This window comes from Salvelinus fontinalis, chromosome 24 (assembly GCF_029448725.1).
Source record: "Salvelinus fontinalis isolate EN_2023a chromosome 24, ASM2944872v1, whole genome shotgun sequence".
NCBI lineage: Eukaryota > Metazoa > Chordata > Actinopteri > Salmoniformes > Salmonidae > Salvelinus > Salvelinus fontinalis.
Genome location: NC_074688.1, coordinates 11947390 through 11964972, shown reverse-complemented (window position 1 = coordinate 11964972; position 17583 = coordinate 11947390). Strand labels below are relative to the sequence as shown.

Sequence of the window (17583 nt, the reverse complement as noted above, 5' to 3'; positions counted from 1 at the left end):
ATAGGATTAGAAATACTGGCTGTTGCTGTTATGTCTCCCATGGTCCCGTAAAAAAGCACAGTTAACAAAAAAAGGAGTGTTTTGTATTAAGAGTGTGTAGGAGTACAGTTTACTGTACATTGAGTGGTGAAGATGACCATGGCACTTCCTGAGAGACCCACAAGAGGGCAAGCATGACTTTCCACAACTTATTTTCTGAAGATCCATTTACAATACAGAAGTGAATTAATTTAGTTATTTCAATTTTGTGAATATTACATAGTTATTTTGTAAAACTTTACGCCCGTTTTACATCCAGTAGTAGTGTTTTGTTTACATGCAAAGTTAATTGAGTCTTTGGATACAGTCCCCCATAGACATCACTAATAAAGACATGTATATTGAGTGCTGTCCCCTGTTCCCTATTCTCTCTTCTTCCCAGGCTACCAGCCCTGTGACCCCCAGGTGATCTGCAACCGGGTCAACCACGTCAGCACCTGCCTGGAGGAGCTCAAGCAGCTGGCGGCCAAGCGGCGCTCGGAGCTGGAGGAGTCTCAGCACCTTTGGGCCTTCTTCCAGGAGGTGGAGGAGTCCGAGGCCTGGATCCGCGAGAAGAGCTCCATCCTGGCCGCCCAGACCTGCGGCAAGGACCTGAGCAGCGTGCTGCGGCTGCTCCAGAAACACAAGACCCTGGCTGGGGAGCTGCTGGCCCACCGCTCCCTCCTCCAACAGACCATGAAGAAGGGCAAGCAGATCCTGATGGAGAAGAGTTTTGGCACGGGCGGCATCCAGGAGCGCATCATGGAGGTGAAAGGGGAGTGGAAGAGGCTGGAGGACCAGGCGGCGCAGAGACTGGGCCACCTGCAGGAGGCACTCAACTTCTTCCAGTTCAGCACGGAGACGGACGACTTGTTGGCATGGCTGCAGGACGCCTACCGCCTGGTGTCCAGTGAGGACTTTGGCCACGACGAGTACTCCACCCAGTCACTGCTCAAGAAGCACCGGGGTGTGCGCGAGGCCGTGGACAAGCACCGGCTGCATGTAGTAACTCTGCGCAAACACATGGTGGCGCTGCCACTGCACTACCGGGAGCTGGAGGAGGTGCAGTCAAGAATGGGCGAGGCGGAGCAGCTGTACGCCGAGGTGGCCGAGGTGGCCGTCCTGAGGCAGCAGTGGCTGCACGACGCGCTCGCTGTCTACCTCATGTTCAGCGAGGTCAACGCCTGCGAGGTGTGGATCGACGAGAAGGAGCAGTGGCTCAACAAGATGGAGGTTCCAGAGAGGCTGGAGGACGTGGAGGTCATAGCCCATAGGTACAGCTCCCATCTGTGGTGGAGATCATAGGGAGAATGTTAGATTTAAGTCATGCTTTTAGTTATAAAGTTAGTCATACATTTTTAGGGAATCCGTTCCTTGAACCCTCCCTCATAAGGGCTACATAACACTGTCATTTAAAACACACATTCTCCCTCCTCTCATTTCACACTCTCTGTAGGTTTGAGAGCCTGGACCAGGAGATGAACAGCCTGATGGGAAGGATCCTGGACGTGAACCAGATAGTGCAGCAGCTCCTGGACAGTGGTCACCCCAGCTCTACAGAGGTCAGAGGCTGTCAGGACCACCTCAACAGCAGGTAACCCACCCCACTGTTCTCTGACTGACCAACTCCGAGGTGTATTCACTAGGAACCAAACAGAAGCAAAAGGCCAAAACAGGGAAGGACTAAACTGATTTTTACCAATAACAATGTTTTGCTACAGTTTGCTATGGTGTGCACTAATGAATGCACCCCAGGTCTACTCCACAACAAGACATAACATAGACCTACAGGTCTCTCTGTTTACCCACACAGCAACAATATGTGATGAAAATGTGACTTATCTGCATTGCATAATAACATGGGAGTTAAATTTTGTTGAATAGAGATTCATCAACACAGGATAAAAAATAATCAAACTGAACACTAGATAGGCAGCGTTTATACAGGCAGCCCAATTCTGAAGAGATCTGATTAGTCAAAAGACCAATTCAAAAAGAAATGAGAAGATCAGAATTGGGATGCCTGTGTAAACGCAGCCATAGAAACACATCTGTAAATCCATGTACAGCACATGTGCGTAGTGCATTGATGATATTCTTTTCAAAGTGGCCCAGTTACCTCATTCTTAGCTAATTTCCTACAATATAAGGGAAGGGAGGAGGGATGATAAGAATAATCTGGTCCACTGTTCTTATTTGGCCCAGATCTGGAGCAACAGAAGCCATGATGATCACATGCTCCCTGCTGATAGACCTGGAAGGGGACTGATTGGACCAGAGACCCTAGTGACACCATGGTGACACAGGCAGACAGATCTAAGGCCAGGGCCAGGGTAGTGGATGATGGTTTTGGTAAAATGCTACAGTGGCCCAGTTCCTCCTGACTTTGGCATACATAGCCTATCTCAGGGTGACCATCTGTGTCGACTGCCTGCCACACTGGGTGCAAGACCAACCTGCCCAAAATGTGTTCTATTTGGCTTTACTATATTCTCCCTCAGTCTCAAACTGTTTTAGTTGTGACTAAATATAGCGTTCATTGATATTGTACATCTCTGTGACATAGTTTAGGTAGACTTCGGCTTCTGTTGTTCAGGTTTGCTTAATGCTTTGGCCATATCTGGCCAATGGTGCTTCATGATATTGATACCCTTTGAAGCCTCTGGCTATAGGGTCCCGGCATTTTTTTATTTTTTTATTTCACCTTTATTTAACCAGGTAGGCTAGTTGAGAACAAGTTCTCATTTGCAACTGCGACCTGGCCAAGATAAAGCATAGCAGTGTGAACAGACAACAACACAGAGTTACACATGGAGTAAACAATAAACAAGTCAATAACATGGTAGGAAAAAGAGAATCTATATACAATGTGTGCAAAAGGCATGAGGTAGGCAATAAATCGAATAATTACAATTTAGCAGATTAACACTGGAGTGATAAATCATCAGATGATCATGTGCAAGAAGAGATACTGGTGTGCAAAAGAGCAGAAAAGTAAATAAATAAAAGCAGTATGGGGGTGAGGTAGGTAAATTGGGTGGGTAGTTTACAGATGGACTATGTACAGCTGCAGCGATCGGTTAGCTGCTCGGATAGCAGATTTTTAAAGTTGTTGAGGGAGATAAAAGTCTCCAACTTCAGAGATTTTTGCAATTCGTTCCAGTCGCAGGCAGCAGAGAACTGGAAGGAAAGGCGTCCAAATGAGGTTTTGGCTTTAGGGATGATCAGTGAGATACACCTGCTGGAGCGCGTGCTACGGGTGGGTGTAGCCATCGTGACCAGTGAACTGAGATAAGGCGGCACTTTACCTAGCATAGCCTTGTAGATGACCTGGAGCCAGTGGGTCTGACGACGAACATGTAGCGAGGGCCAGCCGACTAGGGCATACAGGTCGCAGTGGTGGGTCGTATAAGGTGCTTTAGTAACAAAACGGATGGCACTGTGATAAACTGCATCCAGTTTGCTGAGTAGAGTATTGGAAGCTATTTTGTAGATGACATCGCCGAAGTCGAGGATCGGTAGGATAGTCAGTTTTACTAGGGTAAGTTTGGCGGCGTGAGTGAAGGAGGCTTTGTTCCGGAATAGAAAGCCGACTCTAGATTTGATTTTGGATTGTAGATGTTTGATATGAGTCTGGAAGGAGAGTTTGCAGTCTAGCCAGACACCTAGGTACTTATAGATGTCCACATATTCTAGGTCGGAACCGTCCAGGGTGGTGATGCTAGTCGGGCGTGCGGGTGCAGGCAGCGAACGGTTGAAAAGCATGCATTTGGTTTTACTAGCATTTAAGAGCAGTTGGAGGCCACCGAAGGAGTGTTGTATGGCATTGAAGCTCGTTTGGAGGTTAGATAGCACAGTGTCCAGGGAAGGGCCGGAAGTATACAGAATGGTGTCGTCTGCGTAGAGGTGGATCAGGGAATCGCCCGCAGCAAGAGCAACATCATTGATGTATACAGAGAAAAGAGTCGGCCCGAGAATTGAACCCTGTGGTACCCCCATAGAGACTGCCAGAGGACCGGACAACATGCCCTCCGATTTGACACACTGAACTCTGTCTGCAAAGTAGTTGGTGAACCAGGCAACGCAGTCATTAGAAAAACCGAGGCTATTGAGTCTGCCGATAAGAATATGGTGATTGACAGAGTCGAAAGCCTTGGCCAGGTCGATGAAGACGGTTGCACAGTAATGTCTTTTATCGATGGCGGTTATGATATCGTTTAGTACCTTGAGCGTGGCTGAGGTGCACCCGTGACCGGCTCGGAAACCGGATTGCACAGCGGAGAAGGTACGGTGGGATTCGAGATGGTCAGTGATCTGTTTGTTGACTTGGCTTTCGAAGACCTTAGCTAGGCAGGGCAGGATGGATATAGGTCTGTAACAGTTTAAGTCCAGGGTGTCTCCCCCTTTGAAGAGGGGGATGACAGCGGCAGCTTTCCAATCCTTGGGGATCTCAGATGATACGAAGGAGAGGTTGAACAGGCTGGTAATAGGGGGTGCGACAATGGCGGCGGACAGTTTCAGAAATAGGATTGAGGATTGCATGACGTCATGTCGGATATGCTTCGCTAAATGACTATAATTCATGCCTGTTCTTTTGCTTGGGGACCATATTCACAGCCTGTGTGAAGAAAAAGACAAACGCCTTTGAGATGCAAATGACAACTAACAAGCAAAACCAATGTCCCTCATTAATGCATTTGATCAATTGCACTCTTGATTCCATCCTCTTGGGCAAAATGAAAAGTATTTTCATATGTAATACTTAGTGTATGTTTTAGTATACTGACTGAATTATATGTGAATTATAAGCTTCAAGCGGATGCAGACTAACGCTGCCCCCATTCCCACCCCTGTGCCTCTGTCTGTCCCCCCTCCCCACCACTGTGCCCCTTCCTGTTACCCCCCCCCGCACCCCCCGTACCCACCCCTGGGCCCCTGTCTGTCCCCTCTCCCCACCACTGTGCCCCTTCCTGTTAACCCCCCACCCTGTGCCCTGTCTACCCCCCACCCCTGTGCCCCTGTCTGTACCCCCTCTCCCCACCACTGTGCCCCTGCCTGTTACCTCCCCCCTCCACACCCCGGTGCTCTTGTCTTTCCCCACCCATGTGCCCCATGTCTGACCCACCCTGCCCTCCCCTGTGCCCCTGTCTGTCCCCTCTAGATGGAACCACATCGTGGAGATGGTGGAGCAGAAGAAGGACCACCTGGACTCTGTCCTCCGACTCCAGAACTACCTGCTGGAGTGTGCTGAGATCAAGTCCCAGATCCAGGAGAAGCGCAAGGCCATCGACGCCACTCAGTACGTGGGGAGTGACCTGGGCGGGGTGCTGGCCCTGCAGCGCCGACTCTCCACCATGGAGGGGGCCCTGGCCGTGCTGGAGCCCAAGCTGCTTCACCTGCAGCAGGAGGCAGAGGAGCTGGCTATCTCGCACCCGGCCAAGGCCATGGAGGTCCTGGAGCCCTTCGAGGGCATCAGTGTGGAGTGGGAGGAGCTGAAGCGCACGCTGCAGGGCTGTGAGGACTCTCTGATGGTGGCGGGGCGGCTGCAGCAGTTCATCCAGGACCTGGACTCCTTCCTGACGTGGCTGGTGCAGACGCAGACGGCGGCAGCTAGCGACGAGCTACCCAACGCGCTGGAGGAGGCCGAGAGGCTGATCAACCGCCACGCGGCCCTGAAGGAGGAGATCGGCAGGTACGAGGAGGACTACGAGCGGCTGCAGGCGGTCAACGAGCTGCTGGAGGCCGAGGAGGCGCCGCTGCCATACGCAGCGCTGCAGCAGTGGCTCCAGAAGCTGGATGTGGGCTGGAACAAGCTGCTGGAGATGTGGGAGAGCCGGAGGGAGGTGCTGGTGCAGGCGCACATCTTCCACCTCTTCCTGAGGGACGTCAAGCAGGCCGAGGCCTTCCTCAACAACCAGGTCAGTTAGCCTCTTGTTGGAGATCCCAACATCAATAAATACATCTATTAGCAATGTCTAGTAGTTAGGCCTACTGAGTCAATTAATCCCAAATCATCATTAGCTAGTCTGTGTTATTAGTCAGTAATTCTTATTAAACATGAATAGCTAAAGACGGTACAATATGACTTTTGACTGTACTAGATATGGATGCTGTGGAAGCACAGTGCTATTACAGTGAGGGTCAGTGCTGTTACAGTGAGGGTCAGTGCTGTTACAGTGAGGGTCAGTGCCTTCACAGTGAGTGGCCAATGTTCTATACCTGCTATGCTGCCAGGGAAAACCCCAGGCCTGCACTCTTAGAAAACAAGGTGCTATTTAGAACCTAAATGGGTTCTTCGCTGTCCCCATAGGAGAAGCCTTTGAAGAATAGCTGTTGGTTCTAGGTAGAACCCTTTTGAGTTCCATGGAGAACCCTTTACACATTGTGGAAATGATCAGAGGGTTGCTTTTCCAGTTACACACAGCACAGCACAGCATATGCCTGTGATTCTTAGCCTAGATGTAGAATTCATAGGTGGCTCTATACCAGGAAATCCCAGCAAGATGTGCGTAATGAGGGTTGCCAGGTGTGCGTCATGAGGGTTCCAGGTGTGCGTCATGAGGGTTCCAGGTGTGCGTCATGAGGGTTGCCAGGTGTGCGTCTTGAGGATTGCCAGGTGTGCGTCATGATGGGTTGCCAGGACCGGTGGTTAGTAAACCGGCGACGTCGAGCGCTGGAGCGGGAGTAGACATGACAATTGTCACGTTCTGACCATAGTTCTTGTGTGTTGTGCTTGTTTTAGTGTTGGTCAGGACGTGAGCTGGGTGGGCATTCTATGTTGTGTGTCTAGTTTGTCTGTTTCTGTGTTCAGCCTAATATGGTTCTCAATCAGAGGCAGCTGTCAATAGTTGTCCCTGATTGAGAATCATATATAGGTGGCTTGTTTTGTGTTGGGATTTTGTGGGTGGTTGTTTCCTGTCTCTGTGTTTTGTCTGCACCAGCTAGGACTGTTTTGGTTTGCCACTTTTTGTTCTTTTGTATTGTTGTAAGTGTTTGTTAAATTAAATATGTTGAGCACTGGCTACGCTGCATGTTGGTCCGATCCCTGTTCCACCCTCTCTGCTCGTGAAGAGAGGGAAGGCAACCGTTACAACAATGAGGTTAAAATGTCAACATATAGTTCATTTAAACGATTTTTGTTTTTGCATTTATATTCATGCACAGTATATCGTCCTTTATTGGGCCATGTGTGCGAGTATGTACAGTATAATGGTCTATAGGCTATGCATGCTGGAATATGCACACCACTTTATAAAGTGCACTCCATTGCAGGGTCTTTGCGTGCAGAACAGTGTTCCATTCCAGTTGCAATGTCAAAAGGCATTTCCCCCGACTGCTCTGTCCGTGTGTCAGAGCATGTCTGTTCTGGTTTGATGACATACCTTTACCAGAGACCCAGTTCTCCCTTAGGCACAGAGGCCAAAGGATTTCTTTTTGAATAATTGTCAAACAGAGTGCCATGACTTGTTTTTGGTCTTTCGCCTATGTTTCTCTCAACCCTTGTATCGCGTACCTGACCATACATACAGGAATGTCCTTACGCTATCGCTTTGCTTTACTTGTAGTTGTGTTGAACACAACAATTCAGATATCCATTGATCAGGAGTACAATGTAGTGTTCCTTGCCAATAATGACTGAAACCTGACCTCATTATAGTCCTTAGAGATCAGCATATTTATCATTCAGCAAAATAGAATCTACACCTCTTGCATGTACTAAACACGCTAATGTAGTTATTGCTAAAAATGCCATGAGATGATACCCATGTCTGTGAGCACATACTACACACGAGCTTGTTACAGTAATATTCCCATTTTCTCTCTCAGTTTTCGTTCTATTCCCTCTAATCTCTTGTACATTTACAAACTCTTCACTGACGTGCGGTTCTGACTCTGTCCATTCTCCCTGGCCCCCTCCAGGAGTCAGCCTTGGCTCATGTTGAGCTCCCCACCACGGTGGAGACGGTGGAGGCTGCCATCAAGAAGCACAAGGACTTTACCACCACCATGGAGCTCAACCTGCATCGCATCAAGGCTGTCATCGAGGCCGGAGAGAGCCTCATTAGCCAGAGCAACATCTACTCGGACCGCATCAGGGAGCGTGTGGACACCCTCGCTAACAGGTGGGTGGCGCCATAGGATTGTTCTACTCTGACCATGCGAATGTATATCAAAGCCATTTTACAATCTTTCTTATACATCTCTGGCTATGTATAGAAGAGCACAGAGGCATGAAAATGAAATGTGAGTCTAGTTTGACCCATAAACTGAATATTCACCTGTCCTTATCTATATGGGGGGGGGGGCTGCTGTGGTCAAGTCTGAAATGCATGAGGTATAGGTAGATGTGTCACTTGTCACTTAGCAGAGGCACAACACCATGTATGAACACACTGTGGATATTGGAATATAAAATGTTGTTCACCAATACAAGTTAATTACTATGGTGATAATGAAGTGGTCTCGGTAGCAGGTGAGCTTCACAAACACAACGGTACACACGAGGAGACAAAGCATAAGCGACCCGAAAAGAAACTCCCCTCGTTGATACTTTCTTTAACAGCAGAGCATGACATTCATACTGATGGGCGAGGCAAGGAGGGGCCTAGTTAACCCGTAGCCAATTCTCCACGCCAACAATAGCAAGGGGCGACCACATGTGAGGGAGATATTTAGATGAGACCGTTGGCCGGACTCTCGTCTTTACACTGTTGTTCGGCGTGCTGCACCAAAGCCATCAACCTCATACATCCAGTTCCAGTTGCAGATAGCAGTAGAGTGATTGATGCACTGTGTGAATGAATGGCTTTATGTTTCTCTCCTCCACAGAGGCAACCAGAACCGGGAATTGGCCCAACAGTGGCTGGAGAGGCTCAACGGCCAGTGGGGGCTCCAGAGGTTACTACAGGACTGCCACGAGGTAGGACACCACATGACAAAAATGTCACAACCAACGCTGGCATATCAATGGAATAACCAATGGGAGGTTGTAGGGGTTAAAAACAAGGGCTTGTGTTCGGAGCTGTGCTGTACATGGCTTTGCTTGGGACCACAGGGGATCAGGCTCAAACCTCCAGATTGGTATCGTGTTGCTGGATCCTTCAGTGATATACTGAAACTCTGCTTAGCTGAAATTGAATGACATCTGTCAGACCTGTGGTGGGTTCTATCCCTTCCTCAATCTTTATATCAGGGTTGACAACATTTTTTCTTCGTCTATGTAAGTTGAATGATTTGAGCCAGCCGGCTGCCGTGTTAGATGCTTAACTTGGGGGTGTGAGTGACAGACGAACTTGACTCTTCTGAGGTTTTGATGTGATTAGTTGTTGTTGTTGACCTGCTGGATCTTTCTGACTGGACAGTTGACTTCTGGCTAACCCCTTCAGAGAGGCGGACCTAGTTGATAGTCGGTGGATATTTGTCATTTGGTTGTAAAGGAAGATGATGCTTTGCTATGATTGACATGACTTTGAGTGCCATGTTTAAGCTGTGCTGTGTGCCTATGGGTCAGAAGAGCCATATTCAGTGTCCAGTGCCGAACCTGGATATATCACCTGTTCAAAGGGTTTCATAGTGTGCCCCAGAGCTACCCCATCTAACGCAGAGCTTTATTCAGTTTCTGAAACTTTCTCTCTGCGTGCCCTGCGTTAAATAATTCACCACCACCACCTCCCTATATCATTAATTCAGGGTATAGGGAGAGTGTATCTTTGGTAGAAGGCTTCCCTTCCAATGTGTGGCCTACTGTATGAGAATGGCACACACTGCGACAGTTTGAAAGAATGTGCAGAAGTGTGTTCTTAACTTTCACGCTTAAAATACAGCTGTACTGGCTTGAGAAAAAAAGGGTTGATGCACATCCAGTGATTGGTTGTTACCATGACCCCCCCCCCCCCACCCCCCCCCAAAAATGTCATGTTTATTTTTTTTTTACCCCTTTTTCTCCCCAATTTTGTGGTGTCCAATTGGTAGTAGTTACAGTCTTGTCCCGTCGCTGCAACTCCAGTACGGACTCGGGAGAGGTGAAGGTCCCCCGAAACACAACCCAGCCAAGCCGCACTGCTTCTTGACACAATGCTCGCTTAACCCGGACGGCACTGGGCCAATTGTGCGCCGCCCCATGGGTCTCCCGGTCGCGGCCGGCTGCGGCAGAGCCTGGACTCGAACCCAGGATCTCTAGTGGCACATCACATTGACCTGACCTGACTGTGGACTGGAGGCAGAGGCTCATCATCTCTAATAGCAGTGATACACTGGAGTCCATTTGATTAGCGCCATTCTTATATTTCCCATAAGCTGCTGCCTCCCAGTCTCCACATGGGTAGAATTCATTTGGAGTCCCAGGGGGGGCTTATCCGCCTGTGACCCAACTGACCTCTCTGGTCAGGAGGGCAGCGTCCAGGGGTGGTCCCTGCCTCCATAGAGTAGGATGCTAAGAGGTTGAGGAGAATAGCGGGGCTGTCGGAGAGGAATATACCGTGGACCCTTTAAACGAAAGCAGAGCAGTAAATCTATCAACCCCCCCCCCCCCCCCCCCCCCCCCCTCAGTGATGTAATTTCAAGTGCAGAGCATTCTCCCTGGTGATGCCTCACAACAGCGTAGGATCTCTCTCTCTCTCTCTCTGGCTCTCTCTCTCTGGCTCTCTCTCTCTGGCTCTCTCTCTCTCTGGCTCTCTCTCTCTGGCTCTCTCTCTCTGGCTCTCTCTCTCTCTGGCTCTCTCTCTCTCTCTCTCTCTCTCTCTGGCTCTCTCTCTCTGGCTCTCTCTCTCTCTGGCTCTCTCTCTCTCTCTCTCTCTCTCTCTGGCTCTCTCTCTCTGGCTCTCTCTCTCTGGCTCTCTCTCTCTGGCTCTCTCTCTCTCTGGCTCTCTCTCTCTCTCTCTCTCTCTCTGGCTCTCTCTCTCTGGCTCTCTCTCTCTCTGGCTCTCTCTCTCTCTCTCTCTCTCTCTCTCTCTGGCTCTCTCTCTCTGGCTCTCTCTCTCTCTGGCTCTCTCTCTCTCTCTCTCTCTCTCTCTCTCTCTCTCTCTGGCTCTCTCTCTCTCTCTCTCTCTCTCTCTCTCTCTCTCTCTCTCTCTCTCTCTCTCTCTCTCTCTCTCTCTCTCTCTCTCTCTCTCTCTCTCTCTCTCTGGCTCTCTCTGGCTCTCTCTCTCTCTCTCTCTGGCTCTCTCTCTCTCTCTCTCTGGCTCTCTCTCTCTCTGGCTCTCTCTCTCTCTGGCTCTCTCTCTCTCTGGCTCTCTCTCTCTCTGGCTCTCTCTCTCTCTCTCTCTCTCTCTCTGGCTCTCTCTCTCTGGCTCTCTCTCTCTGGCTCTCTCTCTCTGGCTCTCTCTCGCTGGCTCTCTCTCTCTGGCTCTCCCTCGATGGCTCGATCCAGTGCAAGCTTTCGATCACCTCGCACTGCTCAGCCACTGCAGCAGCAGCAGGGTCGGAGATACTGGGGCTTGTTACAGTACGGAATACGGTCGCGTGCAGCTGGAAGAGGCAAGGACTGCAGCAGAGGGACAAACCAAGAGAGAGAGAGCCAGGCAAAAGGGGTGGGGGTTGGGGGTGGAGAAGAAAGACAATACAAATGTGATAGAGGAGTCGTGAGGTGTCTGGATTTCGTGTCTGGATTTCTTTGGAGGAGCCAGAGGAGCAGAATCTCTCCCCTCCACTCCCCCCCCTCGACACTATCAAACGCCGGCCCCCTCCTCCCGCATCCCATCCCTCCTTCCTCCCTCCCTTACCTCACAGCATTACTAACCACAACCACTGAGCCTCCAGGCTATCACGGATGCCTCTAAATCCCAGCCCAGCTATCTGGAGGTGGGGGCTGAATGAGGGGGAGAGGATAGGGTTCATGGGGAGGGGCAAACCTGCTCCTGGAGCCTGCCATTTTATTCTTTCGGGGAGATTTTTCATTTCTCCATTTCTCATTTTCTCTCACTTGTCAGTGGTCCGCCTCCTTCTCGTCTATCTCCCTCTCTCTGGATTGAACACACCAGCCACAGCAACGCGCCACGGCAACGCAGCAGCAGAGAAGCTAGTGCAGCCTCAACGTCATCTTATCTGTTTTTTGGGGGGGGGGGGGAGCAGCTTTGCCTTGCTGCTTGTTTGTTTTGATTCCTGCAGCATCTCCCTCTCTTACTGTGGAGGATTTGTGCTTTATTCCTACCTGGACGGGCAGGTCGAGGATGTGGATACGTACCCCCACCCATCACAACCCTATGAGTCGTTTCCGTTAAACGCTGCCTGCCGGTAAATGTAACCGATTTCCCGTTAAATCTCAGGGGACTAGCAGTCGAGGACGAGGGAGACTTGTTCAGAGGATGAGGGTGGAAATATGTGGGTGGCAGGCAGGCGATAGAGATATTGCTGGTACTGATGATGTTGAATGGGCAGGGGTATTTGCAAGTCATTTTGTATGTTTGGCCCTAAATGTAATGGGCAGCTTGCTTTTATAACTAATGTGCCAATGGATTATGTGCTTGTGTTGACGTGTGCTTGTGTGTGTTCTGTGTACATGTGAATGAATTCCTGTTGCCATGTGTATGCTTGTGTGTACAACACGTGTGTCTGCATTCATATGTCTGCCGTATGTGTTTACTATGCATGTGCTCGACCGTGTGTGTGTGTGTGTGTGTGTGTGTGTGTGTGTGTGTGTGTGTGTGTGTGTGTGTGTGTGTGTCTGTGTTCATGTGTTTTGGATGATTGCTTTTCTACTATTTCCATGGGTGTTCATTTTTGTTTGCATTTATCTTTTAGGTTTTCACATGACTATGGTCATATGTTCAGCCTGAATACGTCTCTGTGTGTGCTTGTACAGGTATTGTGCGTGTGTTTGTGTCTCTATGTATGTGTGCATCTATGCTACTCTGCATACAGCTGTTAGTAGCCTACATTGTCCACCTAGATGACAGTACAAATGCATTGAGTGGCATGATCATCCTGTACTGACAGCTCTGTCCCTTGTCCCTCAGCTTGGAGACTGGGTGGCAGAGAAGATGCTCATGGCTCGTGACACGTCCCGCGATGAGACGCAGAAGCTGCACAAGAAGTGGCTGAAGCACCAGGCTTTCATGGCTGAGCTGGCCCAGAACAAGGAGTGGCTGGAGAAGATCGAGAGGGTGAGTACAGTACCGCTGGGGCTCTATACAGAGGCTGGGGGTGGGTATCTACCATGAGCTGATGCTCAGGAATGGGGAAGGAGAGACTGAGCTAGCTGCTCTGTTGGTGGTGGCAAAGTTTTGGGTGTGTGGTTGGGGATGGGGAGGGTAAAGTTGGTATCAACTCATTCTTTACTATGTCATTTGTTTTGTTTTGTAGGCTAAAAATACAAAGTTCCTTGTTACAATGTGATCAGACCTTCATATATACTGTATATAATCAACTAACAATAGTATCTGCAATATTTGTGGTTCTTAACAATTTTATATGCTCTTATATGATTTATTTAGCTATTCATGATTTCTAAGCCTGTTTGGAGTCTGACAGAAAACACGCATAAACTGGACGAGAATTGTCATTTGGTTTACCGTTAGTTGAATAAAAGCACAATCACAGGCACTGAGAGTTGACGGTTGAATGTCAGTGAATAGTCTCTAAGAGCTCTGGTGAAACCAGAGATTCCCTGATGTGCCTATGACCACGAACAGCTTTGCCTGAAATCTCCACTGGTCACATCAACACATCATATCTATGGGCCCTGCCTGCCCTATCAGATTGATACAAACTGTAACATCAGTGGGATAATTGCTTTAGGCAAGTAACACAAGTACACCCACTGGCTCGGATGTGGCTCATTATACCCTGTTATATCCAGCCTATTCCTCCTAACCGGAACAGGGCTGCACTAGGTGCACATGAAGTTGAGTGGAAATGCGAGCGTTTTCAGTGAACACTGTCAGTATGTGTACACTGTGCAAATGGATTTGGGAACGTGGCCATTTAGGCCTAAGTATATACAGAAGTGTAATGCAGTGGCGTCATCCGGGCTGAGTCTCTAAGGGGTACGATCCATTATAGATAACAATTCAGGTCATCTACGTAGATAGATACTGAAGTGGTGTTGGAAAGTGCTTACTGCAGCTACTGTACAAGGGAACGATTGCTTGGAGGCACGCCCATGGGCATGGCGATAAGCTCAGGAAAATAATTGGAAGCATGTTATCTGCATATAGCTCCTCTTACAGTAAAGTATTTCTAGGTACAGTATGATTAGCCACATGTCTCCCAGTGATGCTGTGTACCCAAACAGAAACACAGTTTTCTCTCCCAGGGCCCCCGGCATAACGTTGGTGGGAAAACAAAGTAAACATGTTGCGACAGACACCCTAAATGCACCATAGCACAGCCGTACTGTGTGTGTGTGTGTCTCATCTGAAGCCATGCCAACTGGTGACCTGCTCTGTGTGTTCGTGTGAGAGAGTATGGCGGTTGCCTGATATCTGTAAAATCTGAAAATGATTGAAAATATATTTACACTACATTCGGAAACTATTCAGAGCCCTTGACTTTTCCACATCACAGCCTTATACTAAAAGGGATTTAAAAAAAAAAAAAATCCTCATCAATCTACACACATGACAAAGCGAAAACATAATTTTTTAAAACATTTTTGCTAATTTAAGTATTCATACCTTTTGCTATAGGACTCGAAATTGAGCTCAGGTGCATCCTGTTTCCATTGATCATCCTTGAGGTGGTTCTACAACTTGATTGGAGTCCACATGTGGTAAATTCAATTGATTGGACATGATTTGAAAGGCACATATGTCTACATAAGGTCCCACCATTGACTGCGCATGTCAGAGCAAAATCCAAACCATGAGGTCGAAGGAATTGTCCGTAGAGCTCTGAGACTGGATTGTGTCGAGGTATAGATCTGGTGAAGGTCCCCAATAACACAGTGGCCTCCATCCTTCTTAAATGGAAGAATTTTCGAACCACCAAGACTCTTCCTAGAGCTGCCGCCCGGCCAAACTGAGCAATCGGGGGAGAAGGACCTTGGTCAGGGAGGTGACCAAGAACCCGATGGTCACTGACAGAGCTCCAGAGTTCCTCTGTGAAGATGGAGGAACTTTCCAGAAGGACAACCATCTCTGCAGCACTCCACCAATCAGGCCTTTATGGTAGAGTGGCCAGGCGGAAGCCACTCCTCAGTAAAAGGTACGACAGCCCACTTGGAGTTTGCCAAAAGCCACCTAAAGGACTCTCAGACCATGAGAAACAAGATTCTCTGGTCTGATGAAACCAAGATTTAAATCTTTGGCCTGAATGCCAAGCGTCTCACCTGGAGGAAACCTGGCACCATCTCTACAGTGAAGTATGGTGGTGGCAGCATCATGCTGTGTGGATGTTTTTCAACGGCAGGGACTCGGAGACTAGTCAGGATTGAGGGAAAGATTAACGGAGCACTGCTCCAGTGCGCTCAGGAACTCAAACTGGGGCAAAGGTTCACCTTCCAAAGGAGTGGCTTCAGGGCAATGTCCATGAGTGGCCCAGCCAGAGCCCAGACTTGAACCCGATCGAACATCTCTGGAGAGACCTGAAAATTGCTATGCAGTGACGCTCCCCATCCAACCTGACAGAGCATGAGAGGATCTGCAGAGAAGAATGGGAGAATCTCCCCAAATACAGGTGTGCCAAGCTTGTAGCGTCATACCCACGAAGACTCGAGGGTGTAATCGCTGCCAAAGGTGCTTCAACAAAGTACTGAGTAAAGGGTCTGAATACTTATGTAAATGTGATATTTCCTGGGGGGGTTTCTTCTAATTGATTAGAGAAAAAGTCAAGGGGTCTGAATACTTTCAGAATGTACTGTATATTATGGAATCCAGACATTATGGAATCCATACTAGCTTGGAATCCAGACATGTGTAGAACCACAGAGGTTCATGAATATATCTTAGCTTGACAAATTCAAACACAGATCAACTCGAGACATTGAGTTTTACCTCTGTTCACGATTCAGGATAATGACCATGGTTTTGTTCTCAGATTGAGACATGAATATCAGATATGCCTTAGAAACATCGCAGTATTTTAGAAAGAGTAGCCTTTATTCCGATGTTTTTTTAAAACCTACACTGCATGGCTTATATTAATACTGTAGGCTATACCATAATATTGAATAACAGACATTTTCTATAAAACCATATCAGAGTAGTTTATAATACTGTCTGTTTTCGCTGGTATTCTGTCTCATATATTTTCTCATCTGTGTTGATACACTCTGACCTGCCTATAGATTTCCCTCTGTAACGGCAACACTGAGATCGCCGTAGGCGAACGTAGCCCTCTGTAAAGGGCAAGTTGGTGGTCTTACGTGGGTGCAAGACTCTATTTCATATAGCCAATGTTAAGACTACCCAAAGATCTCCTGAGGGGACAGGCCTAGCAAGCTGTAGCTGTGATAAATCTGTTGGGGCGGCGCTAGTGTTACAACCCAATTGGTTTGAGTTAGGGTAGTCCTGGGAAACATTATTTTCCCCCTCCTGGATTTTCAAGAGCTGTGCTTTCTACCGAACATTTTACCCAAAGCAAATCAGTTATATGTGAAAGGGTCTAGGACTGTCTCCAAGGTTTTGAGTAAATAAAGTCTCGGACTATATAGCAGCTAGAATCTCTGGTGTTACTGAACCTCCCAGCCTTCTGATGCAGGTGACCCTCTTACCCTGTAACTGTCACTGTTTTAAGGTGGTTGACATTTTTACTCGGTGGATTTTCTCCCCGACGTCACATGCCCGGCAGCTGTTGGAAGGTGCAACTTTGCCGGATACGGATATGTGGCCGCGCTTGCAGTGGTTGCCAGGCAACTGCCTGTCCCCTCCCGGCGTACCTCATGTGCGAAGGTAATTTGTCCAGCAGGATGTGACGTATTAAAGGGCTAGTGCGCTGAGTACCAGAAAATGTATGACTTCACTGATAAAGAATGAAAATGTTTGCCCTCGCTACTGTAATTAAAGGGATCTGATGCAGGTGAGAAGGCTAGCTGGCTACCCCTTAGTTGCTCGGTCTGTCGACGGCATCTACAGCTAGGGTTCTTGTTTATAAATGGAATGTCACACCCATGTCCACATCCACCTTGATATTCTGAAAATCAATACAACGTAGTTGATGGACATTTTGTTTCCACGATGTTCAATGTGATAACGACCGGTGTCTGTGGGTGTCGAACCTCATTTTGGAAGTGCAGAATTGAAGATGCTTCAGGTCAGATTGTAATCATTGGATCTAGTGCTTGTCCCTGCAGTGTGTAGAAGTTGTTATAAATGGGGCCTGCCGCTGTTTCTCTCAACGCTATTGTTACCCAAAGTCCAATGGGCTCTTATTTCCTCTTTCCTTTCCCCTCGTTTCTCAGATAATTAATTGGCCTCATATCTACATTTAAGTATGTGAATTTCACCTTTCTATTCTCTGGGCCCCTCACTATTATTATTATAATAGGGACCTCCTGGACAAGTTACAAAGGTGACTCTCTCTCTCTCTCTTTTGTTTCAGAGTGTATGTGTGTGCATCATGTGTTCTGGGTTATATATTATGAAACGCATTCAGCATTATCAGTAGCTACCCTGACACTGCATTAACAGT

General features: G+C 48.3%; 1 protein-coding gene across 8 annotated transcripts in view; it reads left to right on the top strand.

Annotated features, from left to right (window-relative positions):
- Positions 1-17583, top strand: part of LOC129821920 (spectrin beta chain, non-erythrocytic 4-like) — a 64316-nt gene that overhangs the window by 22114 nt on the left and 24619 nt on the right. For 7 of the 8 annotated variants that reach the window (XR_008754428.1, XM_055879661.1, XM_055879667.1 and 4 more), the window contains exons 14-19: positions 422-1292; positions 1475-1612; positions 5180-5936; positions 7939-8141; positions 8848-8938; positions 12972-13118. Coding sequence is in view for 7 of the 8 variants with exons in the window: in XM_055879661.1 (XP_055735636.1) it covers positions 422-1292; positions 1475-1612; positions 5180-5936; positions 7939-8141; positions 8848-8938; positions 12972-13118 (2207 nt within the window). In the remaining variant the exon portion in view is untranslated. Of the gene's footprint in view, positions 1-421; positions 1293-1474; positions 1613-5179; positions 5937-7938; positions 8142-8847; positions 8939-11285; positions 12250-12971; positions 13119-17583 lie in introns of those variants that run through there. The other variant, XM_055879666.1, reaches the window with a different exon arrangement.